At 44.8% G+C, this 26,206-nt stretch overlaps 1 protein-coding gene across 2 annotated transcripts in view; it reads left to right on the top strand.

The window, feature by feature from the left end:
- Positions 1–26,206, top strand: part of GRK4 (G protein-coupled receptor kinase 4) — a 324,643-nt gene that overhangs the window by 264,922 nt on the left and 33,515 nt on the right. For both annotated transcript variants that reach the window (XM_030191137.1, XM_030191135.1), the window contains exons 7-9: positions 12,540–12,603; positions 15,274–15,414; positions 25,480–25,670. In XM_030191137.1, the coding sequence (XP_030046997.1) occupies positions 12,540–12,603; positions 15,274–15,414; positions 25,480–25,670 (396 nt within the window). The remainder of the gene's footprint in view (positions 1–12,539; positions 12,604–15,273; positions 15,415–25,479; positions 25,671–26,206) is intronic.

The raw sequence follows: 26,206 nt of genomic DNA on the forward strand, positions 1-26,206 counted from the left end.
TCGACAAGGCTGTTAAGAACTTTCAAAAAGCGACTAAAGGCCTGTTAAAACTGGAGGTGGACACTTTGAGCATCCACAGTGATTGCAGAATTCTGACAAATAGATTGTATTGTTTAGCTCAAATATTTTTAATGCACAAAAATTTGCTAGGTAATAATGCTAAAATGTCAACAACATCAACATAGCTTAAGATAATTAAGGGCCCCTTTTACAAAGCTGCGGTAAAGGAGTCCTGCAGGAATGTCAGTGCGTGGATTGCTGCATGCAGAGGCCCCCTTTTGCTGCACGCAGAGGCCCCCTTTTACTGCCGCGGGTAAATTTTGTTTTAAAAATGGCCACACTGTAAGTGAACTACTTACCGCCACCTATTTAGGAGGCGGTAAGGGCTCCCAGCGCTAACCTGACAGTAACTGGACAGTGCGCAAGGCTGCCCGATTACCACCAGGTAAACCTCCAGAGCTGAAAAATAAGTGTTGGAAATGGTGCATGCTAGGGGCAGGCACTACTGCCGGGCTCCTTCAGTAGCCTGGCAGTAGTGCCGAAATGACATGTGGCAAAGCTGCCATACGAGTACTTCCGTTTTGTAAAAGGGGCCCTGTATGTTATTTAATAGTAATACGAAAGTATGATAACTAAGTAAGCACATGAAATTTCTCGTTGAAATTCAGAGCAATTGCTGAGAAAACTGCAAAAAAAAACTGTAAAAGTTTGTTTTTTTTGTGCCTCACCCTGTACATGTGCACTGCAGTTACGTGTGCGTATTTCTTGGAAGGTGTCTGGGAGGAGCATCTTGTTTTGGTCATCTTCTTTGTGCTATACGTGGAATTAGTTTGTCCTCTGTTTTTATGTATCTATATCTGTCCTTGGGACACTATTAGAGAGTCAGATTTTCGGAATACCCACAGTGAATATGCAGGGAATAGTTTGCATGTACTGTCTCCTTTGTATGCAGCTCTGTGACTGTCTCATTCATATTCGTTGTGGATATTATGAAAACCTGACTGGATGGGTGAGTCCTGAGGACTGGATTGAGAACATCTGGTGTGCACAATGCTGTACAGTAGTTGCTATTAAGATAGACAAGGGGGAAGCTACTTCTTGCCCTGGGATTGGTAGCATGGAATGTTGCTACTATTTGGGTTTCTGCCAGGTATTTGTGACCTGGATTGGCCTCTGTTGAAAGCAGGATACTGGGCTAGATGGACCATTGGTCTGACCGGTATGGCTATTCTTGAGAAGTAGTGTAAATTAATGTCCTTATAGATACAGTTTAACCTGAGCAATAAAACCAGTTGAGGTGAAATGCATGGATAGTAAAGGAAAAACTAGGTGTGGTTGATTGCCTGAGAGCTGGTGTTTGCCAGGTTTTTCAAAACAAGCCCAACCCTTTCAGGAGAAAGAGAGTGTACTTGTGCAGACAAACTGTATTCATTTTTTTTTCAGCATGCAAATACTGGCTAAACACCAGTGTTCAGTCCAAGAAAACCAGCATTTAAAGGAAGGGGAAAGGGAATCTGACATGATTTACCGCCTTTCTGTGGTTTATTGCAACTACATTCAAAGCGGCTTACATAATATATGCAAGTACTTATTGTACCTGGGGCAATGGAGGGTTAAGTGACTTTCCCAGAGTCACAAGGAGCTGCAGTGGAAATCAAACCCAATTGCCCAGGATCAAAGTCCGCTGCACAAACCAGTAATAACAATATAAACACAGTGAAAGTTTGCAACATAGGGAGCAAGTATTTGGCAGAATCCAGTAGGATCACATGTTTTCAGAGATACCAATTAACTGGTTAAATATGAAGCAAGAGAGAGAAAATGATGATTTGCCAGGACTTTTCATCCACACACACAGTTACCTGTAAACTGAGTGGGAGTCCTCCACCTATAGTCCTGCCATTAGGGGGTGCTGTTTCACTATCACATTTTCAGTAGTGAGCAGGGGCGTATCTGCGTGGGGCCTCAGGGGCCTGGGCCCCCGCAGATTTTGCCCTGGACCCCCCTACCGCCATCAACCCTCCCCCGCTGCCGTTCTTACTTTTGCTGGCGGGGGACCCCAACCCCCGCCAGCCGAGGTCTGCTTCCACCTGCCGCTGCCGTAAAAACTTCTTCTTCAGCCGGCGGGGGACCCCAAACTCCCGCCAGCCGTCCCGCGGTGTTTAAAATTGATCTTCGGCCTCCGTGGCCGTGCTGCTGTGATAGGCGCTGTTGAAATCCACTTCGGAGTCTGACGTCGTTGTACGTGCTGCGACGTCAGACTCCGAAGTGGATTTCAACAGCGCCTATCACAGCAGCACGGCCACGGAGGCCGAAGATCAATTTTAAACACCGCGGGACGGCTGGCGGGGGTTTGGGGTCCCCCGCCGGCTGAAGAAGAAGTTTTTGCGGCAGGTGGAAGCAGACCTTGGCTGGCGGGGGGTTGGGGTCCCCCGCCAGCAAAAGTAAGAACGGCAGCGGGGGAGGGTTGGCGGCGGGAGGGGGGTGGAGTCATTGGTGGCGGTGGGGGCTCGGCGGCGGCGGCGGCGTGGGGGGGGGGCTAAAATGTGCCCCCTCCCTCTGGCTCTGGCCCCCCCTACCGCCGGAGTCCAGATACGCCCCTGGTAGTGAGGGACACGCAAGTTCTGCAGGACTCCAGGAAACCTGCCTGTCCGTAGCAAATGAAAACGCAATATTGAAACGCCACCCCCTACTGGTAGCAATGCAGTTGGCAGATCCCCACTCATCTTAGAGGGATTGTGTTTACACATCCAGCCCCAAAATGTTTAGTGTCTATCCTCCAATTACTGCTAGAAGTCAAGTCTGCATTATCCTATATAATAATTCTCATCTCCAACGTTCGGTCTCTGCCTGGAACCGTGGCTCCGTGGTCTGATTCCAGCAGTAGATCAGTGACGTCATCCGCATCACACAGCCTCTTCTTTCTCTTCTGTTTCAGCTGTTCGTGTGGTCCCGCCCTCAAGGGCAGGACCACACAAACAGCAGAAACAGAAGTGATAGAAGAGGATGTGTGAAGCGGCGTCCCTACAGTGCAGGAGGTAAAAACGTGCAGGAGGTGGGGAGGGGGGTCCTGAAACGACAGGGGAGGGAAGGGGGGGTCATGAACGTCATGAACGACACGGGGAGGGAGAAGGGGGTCCTTCTTTCGCTTCTGTTTCGGCTGTTCGTGTGGTCCCGCCCTTGAGGGTGGGACCAGAGGAACAGCTGAAACAGAAGTGAAAGAAGAGGCTGTGTGAAGCGTGCGGGAGGTTAAAACGTGCAGGAGGTGGGGAGGGGTGTCCTGAAACGACAGGGGAGGGAAGGGGGGGTCATGACCGACACGGGGGGGAGGGGGTCCTGAAACTACAGAGGGGGGTCCTGAAACGACATGGGGATAGGGGATTCCTGGAAATCAACTGGAAGGGTAGGGGCAGGTCCTGGAACTGGAAGGGGAGGGGGGTCCTGGATCAGGGGGTAGGGGGGAGGGGAAGAAGAGGAGGGGAAGGGAAGGGGGTCCTGGAACTCAGAGAGGGGGGGGAGAGGCGGAGTGGGAAGGGGAGAGGGGGATGGGAAGAAGTGGCAGGAGAGGTCCTGGAACTCACATGTGAAGAAGTGGAAGGGGTTTCAGGAACTCAGACAGGGGTGGAAGGGGGGAGGGGATGGGGTTCAGCAAACTCTCGGTCTCGCTGTGTCTCACATATGCACTCGCACACACTTTCATTCTGACACACACACACACTCTCTCACAGACACACTCTCACCCACTTTCACTCTCTCTCTGACACACACACACACTCGCACAGTCACTCTCTCTCTCACACACACAGTCACTCTCACACACACACTCTCTCAAACATACACACTACGAGGAAAACCTTGCTAGCGTCCGTTTCCTTAAAAACTGAAATGGGCCTTTTTTACTAGTATTAAATAATGGTAGTGGCAAAATACACATGCCCCTCCCTCTTCATTATTCCCACTTGATCTTCTTCTGTGTAGGATGCAGATAGTCCTTAATAATTAATGTTTAAGGAAATGGTTTTCAGGCCACTGGGCAGCAATGCTTTTAGACAACTGATGGCATTTTTCAAAAAGCAGTTTCAATTAAATCCAGGTCACTGGGGCTCTTAGGCACTCAGATGTACCTTTTCTACCAGCTGGAGGAAGTGTGCTGCTTCACTTTCAGCTTCCTACCACTGCCTTCATCCTAGACTCAGGAATAGTTGTATTGGGGAAGCACATGGAATGTCTGTTACATTGCAGAGAAAAACCTGACAAGAAAGCATCTGAAATAACATTTTTTGGACAGAGGGTTCACAGGCCTAGCCTGCAGTTATAAACCAGGATGGAACCAAGCACCATGCCAGAACGTTGTGGTTCCTGGTTAGAGAGAATACTAGAGATTGCTTTCAGTCATTGGCATGGACCGTGGCTGCTGTTGCTGAAGAAGGCTAGTGGGGGAATGTGTCTGCTTCTTCAATCACCTTAACCCCCTTACCCTGCCACCTTCGTACAAACTCAGATATCTCTTGTAGTGCAAATTTGGACAACTAGATTGGCTAGGAGTATCCCAGCTTGTATCACGGCAGTCTTGAAATAGAATATTATGGAGACTTTCCAACTGAGAGCAAGTAATCCCCCAATGTGTGGTACTTCTCTATGGTGATCAGTAGGGGGGGGGGCTGAAAGGCCAGAAAATCAGCAAATTACAACTCGCCTAATAAATTAAAGCTATTAGAAACAAAAAGAAAGAGCTATAAGCCCTAGGTGTGAATTCATAGCCTGCAGGGAAGGGTGTGCAATGGTCAATCACCACTGTAGAACTACAAAACAATAAAATTGGCCAAAACGGAAATGTGTAATTGTTCAAGCTATATTTCAGTTGCAGTGTTTTACTTCTGCTTAAGGAAAGAGTAGTGCTTGCAAACTAGTGTGCAAAACAAGATCAGCATTATTGTTTTCCCCTAGTCCTGATGAAAACTCCCCTTCTCCTCACATCCACCCTAGATGGCTTACCTGGTCAACACGTTCATAAGTTGCCATGGTAGTGGCAAGCTACTCTCTGGGATTGAGTATATTGATCCCATGATGCATCTCATACCTGCGGGCTCTGTTGGATAGGGCACAAGTGTGAGTCTCTTTTATTATCGTGGTGCTACAAGCCCTCGTTTTCTTTGTGATAATGTAAGAAAGGAGATGAGGGAGTAGAGAGACACAGGGACAAAATTTGTCTCCGTCCCCGCCCCATCCCTTTGGGTTCTGTCTCCATCCCCACCCCGTCCCCGCAGGCCCTCTCTCCGTCCCCGCTCCATCCCTGCAGGTTCTGTCCCCGTCCCATCCCCGTGGGCTCTGTTCTCATCTGCAGAAGCCTCGAACACTTACAATTTTATATTTAAATCTTTTTATTAAAGTATAAAAAGGAACAATGTGCTGTGCAACTGTTGTGTATAAATTACAAATAGAAAACAATAATAACAACGAGCAGCTATAATCACCCTCCCACAACCACCATCCTCTACCCTTTCAACCCCAACAATAGCTGACTTCTACTATCCCAAGGAATCCTAATCCACCCTATTAAAATGTCCAGATGTACAAAATACAACCCGTTCTGTATGCCCTTGAGGGGAGAAATATGCCCTATGAAGCACTGTTATGCTTTTTTAATCTGTGGATGAATAAGAAGTCATCAACAATCTCAGGATTCAGTTTCGTTCTCCTGTTTTCCACAGTTCCTCCTCCAATAGAAGATGTCTTTTTAGAAGATGTGCTGGTAGCAGGATGTACAGGATCCCCAATGCAAATTTTGCTAGCTGTGGCCAGCTTGTTTTTCCAAAAAAATAAAAATATTACGTGCATCAAACAGAAATATAACAGTTGAGTTCATTAACAGGCTTCAAAGTAGAAAGTGACACAAAGACAAAGTTTGTCCCCGTCCTCACCAGCTCTGTCCCAGTCCCCACCCCTTCCCCGTGGGATCTTTTCCCGCCCCGTCCTTGCGGGCTCCTTCCCCATCCCCACGGTTATCGCAGGTCCCCGTCCCTCTGTCATTCTCTATGAGCGAGGTCAAAGACCAAAATGGCCCATTTAGCCTTCCTGGTAAGGCTTGCAGTTGACCTCTCCTATACAGTGCTGAGAAAGTATACACATTTGCTAGGGTGTTCTGTATTTTAGTACAGTTTATTCTCAGACCATGACAAATGCTAATCTAAACCCTGATGAGAACTGAAGAAATAACTCGGACAAAAATGATATAGTTTAATGATTCAACAAGACTCAACCATAGATGTCTGTGTGTGACACAAAGTATGTGGACCTTTAATTAAGTAACAGGTAGCATATTATCAAGTAGCAGTAAATTAAATTAAATGTTTCCTGTAACTCTTGATCAATGTTTTAACATAAGCTTTGAGAAATTTGACCATACTTATCTACAACTCTGATATTTAAGGGCTTCCTTGCACGAACAGCTCACTTCAGGTCTTGCTTCTACAGTCTGTTTGGAGTTCTTTTTGTCTTCATGGATGATTTTTGGGTTTGTTCTTGGGGTGATATTGGCAGGATGGCTGCTTATGAGTAGAATTACTAAAATGTTAACTTTATCTGTTTTTACATTATCCTCCCAATATTCAGCCAGCAGCAGGCAGTGCTTTTGCTGTCTGCTGCCGGCGTTAAACCTAGATATTCAATGCCGGGCCATTTCCAGTGATTAGCATTGAATATTCATTCATTTTTGACTGCAGCAACTTACCTGGTTAAGCCGATATTCAGAGCTAACTGGCTAAGTGCTTAGTGGTTAAAGATAGGCCCGCTATTTATACAGCCTATTTTAACCACTAAACATAGCCAGGTTTGCATTGAATATTTGCGCCTAACCAGCTGAATGGGGATGTACTGCTGAGATGGATTGTGAATGGGTATATTAGAATGAGTGGGTGAGGGTGTGCTACTGAGGAGTTCTACTGTTGATGGGGAGGTATGAGAATGGGTGAGTGTGGATGGGGATATGGTACTGAAGGGGGTGAGAATGTGTGAGTGGGGATGTACTCCTGAGGGGGGTGTGAGAACGTGTGAGTGGGGGTGTGCTATTCTCTGGTGTGTGAGTGAGGGTATACTGCTCAGGGGTGAGTGTGCGTGGAGGTGTGATACTCTGGGGTGTGTGAGAATGGGTGAGTGTGATTGGGGTTGTTTTGCTGAGGGGTTTGTGAGAAAGGGTGGCATTGACATTAAGTTTAATACTCCCTTAAATCCTTCACCCCAACCTGACCCAAGCCCCCGATATTTTAAAAAATTTCCTGGCAGCCCTCCCTTCACCCTTCCCCAGCCCTAACTGTGGGAAAAAAATCCCTGGTGTGTAGTGGCACCCCCCCTCCCCTAACCCTTCCCTCAGACCCTCAAAACCTCAGGAGTGATGCCCACTCACTCCTACCTCAGCACCACCATCTTTGAAAACAGCAGCACCAAACCCCATCTGGTACATCATGGGATGCACTTGAGTGGGGTCAGTCTGCCAAATAGGGGAATGTTTCTTTTGTTTGGTAGTCTCTGCCTACACTACCAAAAAAAGGGAAAAATTCCTTATTTGGCAGACTGGGATTCTAGGGAGCCTGGGGGAGGGGTCAGGGGTGGGGAGTGCCATGAGACACCAGTGAAATGTGTTTTTTTTTTTCAGATGTGGGTGCTACTAGACACCAGGGAATTATGTTTTAAGTCGGGAGAAGGGGGTGGGGGTAGGTATGGGTGCCAGTAGACACCAGGGAAATGGGGATCAGGTTGGGTCAGGGAGGTGTAGCTGTCCATTGTTGGAGTATCAGTTTGGGGGAGGAGGGGTGATAACATAATGCCTGTGGCTTTTTTTGTTGTTGTTTTGTTTTGTTTGTCATACTACTTGTTGGCACATGAGCTAATCACTGTAAGGGTGACAATGAGCTGTGGATTATTGCCATGTATTTATTGTGGCAGTAATTTGCATGCTCATTGCTTACTGCATACCATGGTAGTTTTTTCTTGCTTATTTTGCAGTAGAAGCCACATGCTGAGCCAACTCTACAGTGTGGGATCTGCATCAGTTCCAGAAAGAGAATACAGAAAATGGACTGACAGATGTGGCTACAGTCAGTCTTACCTGATTCTTTTCCCTCTGCAGTCACAATCACAGGGGTCCCCATTTGCTGGAGTTTTAAAATATAATTATTGTAGTGGGGAGGGTTCAACATGCTTGTTTACCTTGTGCCCAGCAAGCAGTTAAACCTATAACTGAATCCTTCAAAGAAAAAGGATACATACAACCCAAAATCATCTCTATGAAGACTGCTTCTTCATTTTAAACATCCAGGGCAAACCTACACCAGTACAAAGAAAAGAAAGGTGCAGAGAGCACCATGTTGCATGTAGTGGCATACTATTTGGAGTTGAAAAAAAAACCCGAGAAAAAATAAGACTTATAGCCTCTACTCCTGGAGAGTGAGTGGCTGAAGGAGATAGTCCCTGATCTGCTGGTACTGGGCTCTTGACTCCCACCTAACATGAAGTAAAAATTAGTGAAAAGGAAGCTTCTAACCAAAGCTCAGAAAGAAGAGAATGGTGCAAGTCCCTACAATAACTCATGCTGTAAACTGCGAGCACATGTCACAGGACTCCACAGTAAAGAGTTTCAGCATGCTGCTGCTGTAATGTAGTATAGATTATTCATTGTAGAACATGTGAAGCTGGATGCTACGCTGGTGAAACAGGCCAGACGTTAAAGACAAGAATGAATCATATAGACCTAACATCACATACCATAAAGCAGACCACATTGACACCTCCACAGGGCATTATTTTTCAGATACTCAAAAGAAAATAGAAAATAATCTGGTAACATAAGCCAATTGAAGTTAAAATAGTCAGACAGTGTGGAACTGATTAGAAAAGAAGCAATAAAAATCTGAGGATTAGATGATCAAAACCCCCACGCCGTTCCTAACAGCACTCTAAAATTAGCGCTGTTAGAGCGTGGGGCAATAATGCTCCTATGAACAAAGATAATAGCATGCAAATTCATGTGCACTATTAGCTCTGATCATAGGGATACTTCTGTGGGAGGATTGTGTCTGGGCATGTGCCCAAAGTACAGTCCTCCTGCAGAAGTTGTTTGACAGGTCTGGGCTGTCAAATAAGAGCCTGGACCTGTCAAACAATTTCCCCCCTTTCCCCGCACGCAAGAGGTTGGAGGTCCGGTGGACCTCCAGCTCCACTAACCCCTCCCCCCCCCCCGGCCGAACAAGTAGTTTCCCTGGTGGCCCAGTGGCTTTCTCCCCCTCCACCCCCAGACACAGGGTGGGCTGGAGGTTTGATGGACCCTTAACCCCCTTGACACAAAAAAAAACTCCCTGGTGGCCCAGTGGGCAACACTACTTCCCACACCCCCCATCCACCCTGGTAGTCTAGCTCCCCTGAATCGTCAGTGGGTGGCAGTAAGTGCTCCCCACAGCATGGCCACATGGTAAGGGTTATCTTACCATGTGGCCATTTTTTTTTGGACATTTTACCTGCTTTGGTAAAAAGGGCCCTGGTGTGTGAGAAAAATGGCCCCCACCAGCACCACAGAGCCCTTTTTCCCACAGCTTAATAAAAGGACCCCAAAGAGAGCACTGAACAAATATATCATTGAGCACCGTAGTGCCATTAAAAGAAATATATCCGAGAAATGTTTACTAGAGCACATGCAAGCCAAAGGACAGAGATTTGATGGTTTGAGATTTACAGTATTACACAAGGTCACTCCACATTGGAGAGGAGGAGATACTGATGGGATTTTATTAAAAGAAGGTCAGAGATTAATTTTTAGATACAAGACTGTGAATCAGGAATTGGACCTGTCTGTGTTTCTATAGACACCAAAATGGACACTTTTGAAAAAATGACCACATAGTTATAATACTGTCTTGTTTATTATTGTTTTATTTACTTTTTAAAGTTTGATGCATATTTGATTTACATGTATTATTTTTTTATGTTTGATGTATATTTATTGACTTAGATTTTGTTTTTACTGTAATATTGTTTTGCTTTTACTATAAGGTTATATCAAATTATTTTTTTATCTTATCAATATAAGTACGTATATCATCATAATCATCATTTATATCATGTATTTAGTGCCTTTTTTTAAAGTATTGTGTGTGTGTATATATATATATATATAGTCATTTCCCTCATTTCTTTACTAATTCAGTGGTTTTATAAAGGTTTTATATTCTTTTTACAGCTCAATTTAACATTCGCATTGAAGACACAGAGGCAGGGGATGCTTGCCTATCAGGGCAGATGGAGGATAGGGTTGCCCACTAGGTCACCAGGGAATTTATTTTTTGGTGTAGCCCCCTGTACCCCCAGGGCAGAGGCCACTGGGCCACCAGGGAAGCTTTACTTGTTTAGGTGGGGGTCTGGAGGTCCACCGGACCTCCAGCCCCTTGCATGTGGAGGGTGTGGGGACCTGCATGCATGCAAATGCATGCTGAACAGGGCTCCCCATTCCTCCCCAATGCTCTGCAAACTGTAATGTCAGCTCCGAGCTGGCATAGGGCTTACTTCAGGAGCAGTTCCAGTGTTTGGCATGCTGCCCGCTGAGCATTGGGGAGGAATAGTAAATGCCCTGTTTAGCATGCATTTGCCTGCTTCTTGCAGTCAGAGCCTGTGTGCTTCTTGTTTCTGATCATAGGGTGGGAGCAAATGTGGGCGCTGGTATGGTGCTAACAGCCTTTAGCGTCCGCCTTTGCTTCTGATCATCAGCCCCTGAGCTTTTTAATGCATTATGAGTGATAACATTCTTCTACCTGTCAACTTCTGATCACCCATCAATCCTCCTCACCTCTCCCGTTAAGACTATCATTGGCATTCTTTTTATGAGTCTTCCATTTTCTGGTAACATCACCTTTTCTGATCTGAAGAAGGGGATATTAGTCCCTGAAAGCTGGTCAAGAAATGTATTTGCTCTCATAAAAAAAAACATAACGCCTTGTGTTTTATTTTTAATTGATAGTGCAGTGGCCTGAGAACCAAGGGAAGTGGGTTCGATTGCCACTGCAATTCCTTGTGACTCTGGGCAAGTCGCTTAACCCTCCATTGCCCCAGGTACAAATAAGTAGACTACTTTGATTGTGGCCACAGAAAGGCGGCATATCCAATCCCATCCCCTTTCCATGTCTTATTACTGTAATAGAAATATTTGGCTACCCCACCACACTTTCTTTTTTATGTTCACTCCTGTCATGATGTGTATTAGATCAGTTAATGTATTTCTTTAGGGGTCCTTTTACTAAGATGTGCTAACAGATTTAGCGCGCTAACAAATTAGTGTGCGTTTAATGCCATGCAGCCCATAGGCATATAATGAGCTGCACAGCATTTAGCGCATGTTAGTAAAAGGATTCCTTATTGACTTAGTAATTTCAAAATGTTTGACAAATGTCACATAAAGGTGAATTCTGTAAAATGTAGAATCTTCAAAATGTTTCCATCTATAGTCCAAGAGATTTAGATTTCAATAAACACGTTTTCATGTCACTCGTCATGTAGTTGCTCTTTTAAAGAAGTGGGTTTAAAAATAAAGCTTTTGCACATATGGAATAAGTGCTAAGGAGCTGATCCAATCCATCTGTCTGAGAGGTATGATAATGTCCTCTAATAGGCGCCCATTGGGTCCAGAGTGGTTGGAAGGCTTTACTTGGTTCACTGTTGAAACCTAATGGACAGGGTTCAGGTCTCAGCAGTGTGGTGGTGGCAAATACTGAAGCAATCCATGCAGATGTGTGTATTTCACTTCCTCTTTTGGGTTTTAAGTATGGGGGTAGGGTTTTTTATTTTTATGGCTTTGCTTTTTGGCTTATAATAGGAGTCAGCCAGCACAGCAGTTTTTCAAGGGCTTGATTAAAACGGAGCTGGCTACAGAACTAATTGTATCCAACATATAAAGGCTATATATTTCTTAATCTCCCTATAGTGCAACCAGTGACGTAGTTATGGGGTGGGCGGGCCTTGAACGGCAGCACCTCTTTATATTTGCTGGTGGGGATACTGAAGCCCCCTCCCCCCCACCAAGCCAAATAAATACAGTGCCACTGCTCCCCTCCTCCTCATGTTGCTGCAGAAGTTGGCAGAATGCCTTCAGCTGCTGACGCAAGGTCTTCTGTGTTAAAGAAGCAGTGTGAGGAGGAGGAGAGCAGCTTGGGCACCTGTATTTATTTGGATAGCAGGGGGGGAGAGAAGAGGAGGAAGGAATGTGTTGCCCCCCCCCCCCCAGTCCACCCCTGGGCACCTCCAAAATTGGAGGGCTGGCTATGCCCAACTGGTAAGGATACAATGTTCTATGTCTTTTTGTCAATCAAAGAAAGGTATACTTGCAAGGTGTTCTTCCCTTCCAGCGGGTACTGAGAAAAATATGTTTTGGGGGGTTTTCCAAAGAGTAGGAAGGTGAAAGGGGGTGGAGTGTATGTCTGTCAATTTTGAAGAATTAAGAAATAGAACTTAAACACTGATGTAGCATGTGTTCTTTTCCTCCCACATTTTTCGTTACCTAGGCAGCCAGTAACCAAGACCACCTTTCGGCATTACAGAGTGCTAGGAAAAGGGGGATTTGGAGAGGTGAGTGTTCAATAAATTGATCTTGAGTGGTGAGCAGTGGGAGATCGATCTAAAGATCAGTCCCAGCAGAGCAGATGATCCACTCAAGTCCCTGTTCCTGGTGTGCTAGTAATTTCCTGTTTTGGTCACTGCTAATGGCATCTTTCTCCTCTAAACATTCTGCTGCAGCCAAGAGTCAGGAATTTACATGTGTGGCAGCTGTCAGCACTGTGCTCTTTCCTTGGACCAGAACATACTGTAGCTTGAAATAATTCTTTTTCTCTTTTACTTTATAGTTGTAAATATCCTTCTTAGTTTCCACATGTTCTTGAATTGGACTTAAAGGAACAGATTCACTAAACTGCATTAACCTGTGTTGTTAATAATGTTGGTTAATGAATGTGTTTTAGTGAATCGCCCTATTGAAAAGGGGCAGTGGCATTTAACAGGCCAGTAACCCATGTTAACAGAAGCACACACCCACATGATTTCGCAGTCCTGTCATGAGACACAGCTGGCCAAGCTGTTTTTCAGGATTGCCACAACGTGTGAGCATGAGAGAGAGAGAGCTTCAAGCACTGTTTCATGCCCATTGTGGTAGTCCTGAAAAATGACTGGCTTAGTGTACCTCCAGAGCAGGGCTGTGAAAAACTGCATTGATACAAGGCCTTTAGGTTTCTTCAAGACAGCAAAAGCTCTGTGGCTTTGCTGGAAACCTCAAAAAGTATTTTTTTCCCAGTTTTCTTTTCTTCAACCCTTCCCAGTGTAATAAGCAGTGCTATCCTTTAAACACAGCATTTTTTTCCTGATTTTCCTCTGGTAATCTTAATCCCCTGTACAGTATGAAGTTTTATCATGGATAAATCAGCAGTAAAACCATTGTGCCAAAGAGTAGTATGGCAGGAGTGCAAAACGCAGTGCTCCCGATGTGAAAATCAATGCAAAATTTTGGCACTGTTATGCACTTTTTTTTCATAGTGCTGAATCTTTATTCCTGCTCTGATTTCAGTGCAGGAGCAAACTGGTCTCTGAGAAGAATTGCAGCACTTCACTTCAGACAACCGTTTCCGACAGGCCTCCTTGATGGCCCAGTAGACTCTGGACACCCCGCTCCCCTCTCACAAGTGGTCTTGTGGGCCCCTGGATACTTCTTCCCCCTACTCACCTTTAGGATTGGAAGTGATGCCCACTTGATTCTGCATCTGATGCCTGGCCCCTAGTGACGTCTCCCAATTCACTGTTAGGGGTCAGTTGCCACCGTTTTCCAAGATGGTGGGCAGGAGGAGCAGGTCACCACTGGATACCTCCCTGTGCCAGGTTAAATTTTATTAGTCCATAGTACCAAAGAGTCTTTGGTCAAAGACGTGCCCTAATGCAGGTGCCCTGGACAGGTAGCCCCAGATGGGTCAGTGGGCCAACAAGGAATCTTTGCAGGGTCATGGAGTTGGGGCCTACTGGGCCACTAGGGATCTTTCAACAAGATGGGGTTTTTTTTGTCTTCCTTCCTATCACTGTGTGAGCCAATCCCTGGTCATGCACTGACAGGAAGATAGACAAAAATATCCAGTGCATTAAAGTGTGGCAGATTGCTGTGGCAGCATGTGCCTTTTTTCTGTTCGTACACATTTAACACTGCAGTAGTTTGCATGCCATTAATTTACCTCATTGAGAGTAAAATGATTTTTTTCAGCAGGTGCGTTAGAACAACATGCACTGTTCAGCACACTGTTGTAACAGACAGCTTATTAGAGCAACTTATGCACCCAGCTCATGTACAAGTTTTGTACATGTATTTCCAAGGAGATAAATAAGAAGTCATCATGGATATATTGCCACTTAAAAAGAAAAGGGTCCAAGTTAGCACTAGGTGCAACATCAAAATGGTGTGAGAATTTTCAACAGGAAACTATGCTTAAACCCAGTCTTTGAAATGTGATAGAAAGGCCAGGGGTAAAGCTGCCTGCAGACTTTGTACACATGCAGGTATGTTAACAATTCGCCCAGATATCAGCTATTTCTTTTTCCTCCGATGCAGGCTTTGTCAAAACATAGGAGCATTGAGCTGTGGACTTTTGCATACTTGAGGTGATTACAGGATGCCTATGTTCAGTGGCGTAGTAAGGGTGGCTGCATTGCTGCCAGTGGAGTTGGTGCTTTAATATTGTGTTTTCAATTGCTAGGGACAGGCAGGTTCCCTGGAGTCCTGCAGAGCTTGCCTGTCCCTCATTATTGAAAATGTGATAGTGAAACAGCACCCCTCCCCACTAGCAGGACTGTAGGTGAAGGACTTCAGCTCAGCTTGGAGGGAACAATACTGACGCCTGCATTCCCCTGCATTTGCTTAGTTCATGCACAGGGTGTGCAGGAATAAGTGGATAAAAGTGCATTGCGGACTTCCACAGTTCCAGCAGAAGGTGCCTTCAGCTGGGATCCCTGCTAGCCAAGGTTTTTTTTAATGCCCAGTGGAGGGGAGGGATTGTTTAGGCTCAGCCAGAGTCACCTCTGGCTGCACTATTGATGTGTCCTGATACAAACTTACCCCCTACACATGTATACCTCTGTACATTTTTATTAGAGCCACTTTCTGCATGTAAAACACTTCATAAAATCACCCCCTTATTTATAGAATGTTTTGGGTTTGTGAAGATGATCTGTGATTGCTTTCTATCGAATCTGCTTCTCTTCCCTTAGGTGTGTGCCTGCCAAGTGCGGGCAACAGGAAAAATGTACGCTTGCAAAAAGCTGGAAAAGAAGCGAATCAAAAAGAGGAAAGGAGAAGCCATGGCATTAAACGAGAAAAGAATTCTAGAGAAAGTTAACAGTCACTTCGTAGTAAGTGCAATCAACTTACTTCAGTCCAGGGTTTTCTACAGATATTAAATACTGGAAATAGAAATAATAACAAAAAAACACTTCACTGTTATGTCAGTAAGCAATATGTAACATTTATAATCTTAAAAGAGGAAAAGACTTCAAATGCAATCATGAACAAAGATATTCTAATACTGCCACTTTCAGTCATATTTATGTTTGTTTATGTTTATTTTGATCTTGATATACCGCCTTTCAAAGACAAAGCGGTTTAAACAAACTGAAACAACCAGATGGAAAGAAACTACAAAATTAAGATAAGAAAAAAGAACCGGGAAGAAGAAGGGGGGGGGAGGTGAGGGAGAGGGAGACCGCTGCCAAATTACATGTTCCTAATGCCCAATCAAGTCAGGGGGGGCCTGCAAGGTCTTAAGACCCGACCTAAACTTCTTATAACGGAGCTCGACTGGAGGGATGGAGTTCCAGAGGGAGGGAGCAAGAAAGAAAAATGCAGGACATCTAGTACATGCCAGGCAGGAGCGAGAAACCAGAGGAATAGACAAACGATAATCGTAAGATGGGTGAAGAGTTTGGGCTGGGGTATAAGGGGAGATCACTGCTGAAAGGTAAGACGGTGTTTTCGCATAAAAAACCCTGCCAGTGAGAGTAGGTAGCTTATGCTGAATTGGGTAAGCCGGAAGCCAGTGGTGGCGAATTAGAAGGGGGAGGGGGGTTTACATGATCAAAGTACTGGACACAGGTCAGGGTGCAGATCGAAGCATTGTGAACAGTCTGAAGGCAAATGAGTAGAATGGAAGGGAGACCTACATGGACGACATTGTTTTTTTTTTTATTTTATTTTTATAAACACAGTGCAGCAATGTGTGCTCGCAGGCACTTTAAACTGGCAAAATACAATTTTACTTAAAGACACAGAAATCGTAAGCTGACCCTTCCTTATTAATTAAACAATATTTTACCCGCAGAGTCCACACCCCACACTGTATTTTCCATTTTTCCCCCCCCTCTTCCTGTCCTGCTCTCTCAGAATCATTCTCCACTCTCGCCATCCTATCCCATTCCATTACCCAACAGTCATACCCCATTCACCCCCTCTCACCCTCCCCTTCCTCTACATCCCCTTGTAGAGATAACACTCTTAAACAGTCCGTCCACATGCTGTGATATTGTATATTAGCAAGCTTTGATGCGTTAGAGTAAATGCGGCACTCATTTTCCCCAAATGCTCTCATTTTAGCATACCATACCTCCACCGGAACACTCTCCGTGGAGGTCCAGAATTGTAATATCGTTTTCTTTATCAATAGGAGAGAGATATAAATGAATTTCCTGCATGATTTGGAAAGGCCCTGGGCAATGAGTATAGCTTGATCCCCCAATAACAAAGATGCATAATCCCATTCAATCTGCCTTTTTGTTACTTCTCTGAATACCTGAAATGCCTGATTCCACACAGAGAGAGACGGGCATTCTAGAAAAGAGTGTATGAGACTTCCCCATCCCTGCTTACATTTAGTACATTGGCCTTCCTCCCATAACCCCATGGCCATTCCCCTAGCCTTCGTAATGTATGCTCTTTGCAGTATCTTGTATTGCGTTTCCTGCAGATCTGCTACCTTTACCATGTCATAAATAGTGTGGAAGAACTTACTAAATTGTTTTGTGGTGTAGTTCATATTTAACTCTTTATTCCACTGGTCTGTCACTCTCTCCAACCCCCCTACGGGCCCATTCATAAGTAAGATTTTGTACCATGTGGAGAGGCTGTTTACCTTGAAAGGTGTTCGTAGCAGGATCTTATCTAGGGGCCCCCATTGCCACTTAACCCCATATGCCCCTACTAGTGAGGAAAAATAGTGGCGCACTTGAAGGTACTGTAGGAAGTGGTGATTGGGAATGTCCCACCTGTCTTTCAGTTGAGCAAAAGATTGTAGATGTTCCTGCCCCTGTTCCATAAGGTGACCCAGCATCACACAACCCTGATCCCTCCATTTATCGAACACAGAGTGTCGTATTCCTGCAGGAAAGTCCGCGTTGCCCACCATTCCCAAAAAGGGAGAGACCTCCGGTGCCCGGTTCTGGTGCTCTCTCCACCACTTCCACGCCCTCCGGAGGGGTTGCAAAAATGCCAGTCTCCCTGCTGTGTCATATACAGTGCTGGGTTTCATGTGTATTAAGTTTGTAAAAGACCATGGTGCACACCATCCTTCCAGCCCCTTGCCCGGCATAAACTTATATTGGCCCGTCATGCCTTCAAAAATGAGTCTCATAAGCGCTGCTATGTTGTACCAACGTAGCTCGGGTAGCGCCAATCCCCCCATATTCCTACTGAGGGATAACTTTTGATGCCCTATTCGAGCCCCCTTTCCCCGCCAGATAAAAGAGCGGATAATAGATCGATACAACCGTTCATCTCTCCTCAATATCCAAATCGGAGCCGCTTGTAGGGGATATAATATTTTTGGCAGAAGGACCATTTTGACTAAGGCTATCCTGCCCATTAGAGAAAGCGGCAAGTGCTTCCATCGGTCACAAAGCTTCCTTATATTTTCCAAGGAATCAACTACATTTTTTTTATAAAAGATTAATGCATTGACACTGAGATAAATTCCCAGGTAACGCATGGCTCCCCTAGCATACGGTATTGGTAATCCCGGCAGACCAGAAGCCTCGGAGCCTCCCGACAACGGGAGTAGTTCTGATTTGGCTCGATTTACTTGCAGACCCGATAACTTCCCAAATTCCCCCACTATTGCAAGAACCCCAGGTAGATCTCTGGTCCCATTTGCCATATAGACTAATATGTCATCCGCGAATAGGTTTACTCTGAATTCTTGTGTGCCCACCCTTATCCCCTGTATGTGGTTGCTGTCCCTGATTTTTATGGCTAGCGGCTCTATAGCTAACAGAAAAAGAAGCGGCGACATTGGGCAACCCTGTCGAGTTCCCCTCTGTAAAGGGAAGCTCTCTGTAAGTGTACCATTGATCAGTAGCCTGGCCATTGGGGCATTGTAGAGCGCTCTAATCCAAGAGATGTACGGCCCTATAATACCGAACCGGTTTAAGGTCCAGAATAGGTATTGCCACGAGATACTGTCAAACGCTTTTTCCATATCTAACCCCGCAATTACTGCCTGCCCTCCCTTACCTTTACACTCATGGACAGCTAAAAGAGCCCTCATAATGTTCATAGAGGCGTAGCGTCCTGGGACAAAGCCTACCTGATCCTCATGCACCAAACAGGGGACTATCCCATTCATGCGTTTAGCCAATATAGCTGCCAAAAGTTTTATGTCTTGGTTAAGTAGTGATATGGGGCGGTATGAGCCCACCTGGGTCACATCCTTACCCGGCTTTGGTATTAATACTATGTGGGCCATATTATATTGTATAGGTAGCCCCTTTTCCACTATCCCGTTAAACCATGCTCCCATAGGGCCTGCTACCAGGTCTGCGATCATTCGATAGTACTCTGGGCCATAGCCGTCCGGCCCTGGCGCCTTAGTCAGTTGTAAAAATTTGATAGCTTGTCGGATCTCCTGCTCTGCAATGGGGCCATTTAAGGTCTGCAATTGCTCGGGCGTTATCGTAGAAAGGTGAATATCTCGAAAAAAACCCTCACAAGCCTCATGGTCGAAGTCTCGAGCCCCGTACAAGGAGCTATAATATTTCACAAATTGTTGTGTGATGTGCTGCTCTTTAGTGTACTCTCTACCAGCGTCATCTCTGATAGTGGTAATGATTTGCCGCTTGCGGTATGGTCGTACCAGGTTGGCTAACAATTTCCCCGCCTTATTTCCCCACTTGAATAACTTAAAACGTTGGAAGTATATGTCCCTCTGTGCTCTTTGTGTCAGGATGTTATCTATCTGGCGTCTGACCTCTGCCATTCGAGCCCGGTCTGAAGCGTTCATAGTACTCGTATGTGCCCGTCTTAATTTGTGGAACTCATTGGACAGCTGCAACAGATCTGCCTCTCTCCTCTTTTTCCTCCCTGCCGTGTATGCTATTATATGACCCCTCATCACTGCCTTTGAGGCCTCCCAATATGTGCCTGCGTCAACATCCCCTGTTTGGTTGTACGCTTGATAATCTAACCATTTGTCTCTTAAGTATTCCCGAAATTCCCTGTCATGATATAGTGAGGAAGGAAACCTCCACACTCGCTCCCTCGTCCCCTCTGTAAAGGATACCGTCATAGTGACCGCCGAGTGATCACTGAGTGCGCAGTCCACTATGTGGACATGAGAAGACCGGGAAAGCAACGAAGGAGTGGTAAGGAGGTAATCAATCCGGGAATAGGTATTATGGGGATGAGAATAAAAGGTGAATTCACTGTCATGTGGGTGCAAGAGCCGCCATAGATCCACTAGCCCCAATTCAGATGTTAAGAAGTTGATCCCCTTGCTATCCCAATTCCCACCTCTCAACCTCCGGGGCTTACTGTCTACTGTCTGATCAGCCACGAAATTAAAATCTCCCCCCATCACTATGTGGCAGTCTGGGAAAGGCGCCACCCTGGCCACTAAGTCTGCATAGAATCTTTGGGAATACACATTGGGCCCGTAAACATTGCACAGTAAGAAACTCTGGCCCCATAGGTCACCCAGAACTAGCACATATCGCCCTTCCTTGTCCGATATCACTTTGTGGGTGGTGAAAGGCAATTGTTTGTGTATTAAAATAGCCACCCCTCGCTGCCTGGAATTATAGGAGGCATATTCTACTTCCCCCACCCATCCCCTTCTAAGTTTTTGGTGTTCTTTTGCAGTTAAATGAGTTTCCTGAATAAATGCTATGTCTGTTCTCTCTTTTTTCAGCCACGAAAGTACCTTGGTTCTCTTAACCGGGGAATGCAACCCGTCCACATTAAGCGTGACCACTTTCAAATTAGCCATCATCACCACACATAAGGGCACTCTCCAAAGCCATACTAGCATCAATCCCGCCAGTCTCCCAGCTGGACCGGCAGGTTCCCACTCTCTGATTCTCTTGCATTACTCCATCTTCATTCTCTTCATCCTGTATCCTAATCTGTAGGATACGCTTTATGTGTGCTATCTTTACTCCCCCCTCCCCCGTGCCCTTCTCGTTCATACCCATACATCCACCACATGCATACATCCCCTCACCCACTCCCCCTCCCTTCCCCTCCCGCCCTCTGTCCCCTGCCCTCCCATCCCTCCCCTCCCCCCTCTTCCCCCCCTTCCTCTTCTTCTTCATCCTTCACCTTCCTAGAATCTTCTCAGCAGCTCCCCTTCCCCCGCCCGTCATGGATCTTAATTACTCGAATCCCCTCCCACCTGTGATAAAGTTACCTTCCCATTTCTGAACTTCCAGTAACATAAGGGAACCCCCAGTCAAATAACAACCCTTTCTATCCCCCAACTTCTCCCCGTTTAAATCTATAATTAGGAACTCAACCCAACAACAGTAGCAAACAAACCTATCAACAGCAAGAGTTCAAGTTCTTTATCCCTATGGTGCCTCAGGATCCTCAATATGTCACATCGTTTCTTGCAGAAATCTTTCTAGCTCTCATTGCTCTGGCTTTCTCACCCCTCTTGTGCTGCCGCGGTCATCTTGCGCAGAAACTCTTGAGCTTCCCCCACCTCCTGCACAAGGATTGTCTGTCCGCCTTGCCATATACGCAGTTTAGCAGGGTACATAAGCGCAAATCTCACTCCCTTCTTATGAAGTTCAGAGCACGTGGGCGCCATTGCTCTCCGTTGCGCTGCTACACGTGCAGAGTAATCGTTAAACAACAGCAGTCGATGATTCTCATAATCCACTCTTCCCTTCATTCGAAATGCTTTCATGATCCGTTCTTTTGAAAGCCAGTTGGTATAGTGGGCTATAGCAGTGCGCGGTCTGGTGTTAGTGTCTCCCTTGACCCCCATCCGATGGGCTCTGTCGCAACAGAAGGCGCTTGTAGCTTCCTCCAAACCCAGCGCTCGTGGTAACCAGGAGTCAAAAAACTGGTACAGCTCAGTGCCCGCTACCGCCTCAGGCAAGCCGATCACGCGGATATTATTCCGGCGACTACGATTCTCCTGCTCCTCAATCCTCTCTCTGAGTTCTCCCGCCTCTTTCTGCAACGCGGCAACCAGGTTCGCCGTGGCCCTCGCTTCCTCCTCGCCTGTTGTTATGCGCTGCTCCATCTCTTGGATTCGTTGAGTATGGGCGTCAAATTTTTCGTGGATTTCCTCCACTGCTGATTGCAACTTATTCAGTCTGTCAGCTAGTGCCGCCGATACTGATCTTGTGATTTCCTGCACCCATTCCGCGTTCTGCACTAGCGTCGGGGGCGGGAGCGAAACTGGGTCTGGGCTCGGGGCCTTTTGCGGCGTCGCCATCTTGGCTTGATTCAGGGTCCGCGTTATCTTTGCTGTTCGTTGCCCTTTTGTGGGCATACCTCAGTCACCCGGCGTTCTCAAATGCGTCTGGGGGTACTTTCTGCACCTTGGTGAGCAGGTATCAGCGTTTATCCCGACCGGATCTATGTATTTTTTAGCAGTTTTTAGCAGGTTTCAGGGGAGCTGCTCAGATCCACGTCTTCCTAGGAAGCAGGCATCACGTGACCCCCATGGACGACATTGTAATAATCAATACGGGAAGCGACCATTGCTCAAAGGAACGAGAGACAGACGGAAGAGTTGAAATAGCTATGAACAGAGCAAAACTGGCACAAAGCCAGAAAGCAGGGTCTGGTGACAGACTCAATCTGAGTGCCAACGAAAGTCTGCAATCAAAATTTACCCCCAGGTACGAGAAAATGTCTATCAAAGGAAATCAGCATGTCCAGTATAGTAGGAGCAAGTTTGCTTCTCACTGCAGCTCCTTGTGATCCTGGACAAGTCACCGCCATTGCCCCAGGTTCAAAATTTAGATTGTGAGCCCAGGAGGGACAGTGAAAGTACCTGTATGTAATATATGTAAACCGTTTTTATTATACCATAGAATGGCAGTATATCAGATCCATTACCCTTTACTAGTACTGTCCGATTCAGTCAAAAAAGTTTCAATTCAATTCGATTCACTTGATTGAAATAGGGAGGCCAATACCCTCAGGCCTATGCTAATATTATAACAGACAAGGTAACACAAACAGGCAGTAGCAATTGACCAAAGACTAACTGTAATATGGACAACTCTTACTTAGTGTGAGCACGCAGTGTTACATAATGTCAAAAGGGAAGTTAGGTTGAGTCCTACATCTTCCAGTTTTTATTGAGAAGAATCATTTTGTTCACTTTGACCGGGTCAGAAAACTTTGTCATGCAGCTGTAATTTGTCCAGCAGCAGAAAAAATTATTTCTGACAGCACAGAAGTGGCTTGTATTTGTACTGCTCTTATGCAAGTCTGTTTTCTGGTTGAGTACCTAATAAAGTTCTTTACAAAAAAAACAGTCATTGTAATTTTCCCTTATGTCCTTTTATGTTTAAATATCTTTATCATCATTATCCACATAATTCCTTAGGTCCTTTTAAATTTGTACTGCTAAAGCACATTATGTGTCACACCTTCAACTAGTTACTAAGATGTGTAATTAGCAACAGGTCCCACTTTCTATGTGCTAACATGGTAGCCTTATGCAGGCTGTAACAAAACGCCTAGCCACCCGCCTGGGGTTACCCCGCAGGCACTTACAGGATCTATCCCCAGCACAGCTAAGGTCTGCCTGCACCTGCCACTTGTGCTCTACACTAGCACCCTCCTCCCACCGACTGGGTCACAACTGCCTCTGGGTGAATCTCCCGCTCTCAAATTATCCCCAGTGATTTCTAGGTTACTCCCAGTTGTCCCACAGTTCCCAGAAAGGACTCACAGACCCAACACACAAACCACCAGGATTCTTTATCAGTCCAGACAGGCAGAGGCAATAAACAATTGTGTATTGTCTTAAAACATATATTGAACAATTAATAAAAAAATGTGCAATCTGCAAACAATAACAGGTGACTGAAATATTGATCAATTATAACACTACCTAAATATTTGTTTACTTCCTAAAAAGTACCTGAGGAGATCAGGACATATAGTTGCTCACCAGTTATCAAATCTCTCTCTCTCCCGGGCTGAAATGAAACAACAGCCAGCAACTGCTGGGTAATTTCAAAATCCAGGCCAAGCCGACCCTAGAACAACATCATTTTTAAAAAGCTGGTTACATCCCTGCAAGGCACTTCCTACTATCAGTGTTAACTAAAGTATGAATCATTCACTTATCTGTAACTGCTTTAAGCATAAACATGCACCACCTACTTGACAAACTAGAGAAATGCACTTCAGAATTAATTTAGGCAGGAAAATATCCAATACATTTTACAGGCTTAAAACACACTGTTTCTTCACACTGGCCCTCTGTCAAGAAAGTTTTATAAGGCTCCCAGTGTGTATTGGTTGAAGCCATTTCAGTCACTACTGTGAGCTTAATTAAGCACACATTGTTTTAATTTTTTTTTACATAAAGAAAATCTCTTATGGCTTCTGGCTTGTTGTAGTATGACTAATTAAACTGCTTGTAATAGATGGAATCACTCCAACTGCTGGACAGTGGGAATTAAAATATTCCCTGCCCATACCTACACTTTAACTGCAACAGCTGAGTAACTGCAGCTAAACACTTTAAAATAAAACCAAAATACATACAAATACCAAAAAAAACTAACTTGAATTTAGCCAAAAAAGAAGGCTTAAGTAATTTTTCAACAACTTGTCAGTTCTTTAACCAAGTACTACTTATGAAGCCTGGTAGTTGCTTGTGGTCTTTTGGAATTCTCCTCTCCATATCTGGTTTGATTAAGCACTTCTCCTTCTAAGGCATTTTTGGCTGCAGGATCAGTTGCCACCAGAGATCATGATAAAAATCTAATTTCAAGTTTTAGGAAGAAGACTAAAACTTATGGGCTAGATTCTGTATATGGTGCTTGAAAATTCCGTGTGGAAAAAAATACACCTAGGCATATTCTCCAAAGTACACCTATATTTTATAGAATAGGCTTAAATTTCCACACTGTATATAGAATACACCGAGTGCCTCTCCAAGCAACCTTTGTGGCCATTTATGCCATACTCTCTGGACGCATAGATTTTAGAAACACCTAAGTCCCGCCCATGGCCTTTTCAACTATGCAACTTAGAATTTAAGCACACCACGTTACAGAATACACTTAGGGCCCTGTTTACTAAGCCACGCTGTGGGCGCGCTAGTGTTTTCAGCTCGCACTAAAAAATTAGCGTACACTAATGCTAGAGACACCCATATATTCCTATGGGTGGGTGTCTCTAGCGTTAGCGTGTGCTAATTTTTATTGTGCACTAAAAACACTAGTGTACCTTAGTAAACAGGGCCCTTAGTGAGTTGTGTGCATAAATCTTAATGCCAACTAGTGCTATTAATTGCTTGTTAACATCCAATTGACAACACTGATTTGCTAGTTAATCAATTAAGTTACGTGCACTGTTATAGAATACGCTTCGATTTCCACAAGGAAGTTAAGGTGCAATATATAGAATCCCGGGGTATATGCGCAACTTATCTTTCTGAATTGATTTAGTTTTATGATAATAGACTTTAGGTGAAGATTTTAATTTGTATTATCTATTATTATTTTTATTGTATTATGTATGTTAGTTTTGCAATCAGTTTTATTATTTTCATTAAAAACTGTACTTTTCCTTTTGGTAATGTATTATATATGTAACTCACCCAGAAGTGTGATAAAAGAGAGCAGGGTTTGTTTTTTTTAGACCAGTGATTGAAAATGGCAGTAATAGTACATCTTTGCTTATGATTTCATTTGTGAGGTCTTTCAGATTATAAATGCAATGAATTGTTTATTGACATAATAATGAAGGTGCGGATACCATCTGCTCCAGTATATTCTTGGTGTGTATATATTTTGGGGTGGGGTTATGTATATATGTATGTTTATTTTTTTTATGGCATTACAGTCTCTGTCATGATTTTATACTTTACGATCCATTAGGAATATTTTTTGGGGGGGCCAGTGGAAATAAATGGTCAATAAAGTAAATCGGCTTCTCTTTTTGTCTTTTAGGTTAGTTTAGCCTACACGTATGAAACAAAAGATGCCCTTTGTCTCGTATTAACCATTATGAATGGAGGAGATTTGAAATTTCATATTTACAACATGGGAAACCCGGGCTTTGATGAAGAGAGAGCGGTCTTCTATGCTGCAGAAATATGCTGTGGTTTAGAGGATCTCCAAAGAGAGCGAATTGTTTACAGGTGAGAGTTCAGGGGAAGCTTTCAAACTGGTCTTCCTCATCACATCAGATTGTTGCAGCTGTAAAGTCTTTTCCTCAGTTTTACTTGAAAGTCAGTGTCTTTAAGAAGCCCAAACAAATGAGAGATGTGTGATTTCTTTGCTTGTTGGTATGTCTTAGTTTGACTAAATCTAACGTACTGTGCTCAAAATGTCTACTGTTCCTTCCATCTTGCAAAATTTTATTAAGTGTTAGTGGAAGTCTTTTTTTTGTGCTAGTAATTGGTAGATAAGTTTATTCTGTGGCTTTCACAAATAGAGGGGCCCTTTTACTAAGCCGTGTAGGCATGTACGCTAGTCCTATGCGCGTCAATTTTGAACTACCACCAGGCTATCGCGTGGCCCAAGCAGTAATCAGCATTATATGCGTGCTGATGATTACCGCCTGGTTAATGCGTGAGACCTTACCGCTAAGTCAGTGGGTGGCGGTAAGGGCTCAGGCCCAAAAAGGATGCGTGCCAATTTTCATTTTGCCACATGTCCTTTTTCAACCCCCCAA

This window comes from Microcaecilia unicolor, chromosome 2 (assembly GCF_901765095.1).
Source record: "Microcaecilia unicolor chromosome 2, aMicUni1.1, whole genome shotgun sequence".
Classification (NCBI taxonomy): Eukaryota; Metazoa; Chordata; class Amphibia; order Gymnophiona; family Siphonopidae; genus Microcaecilia; species Microcaecilia unicolor.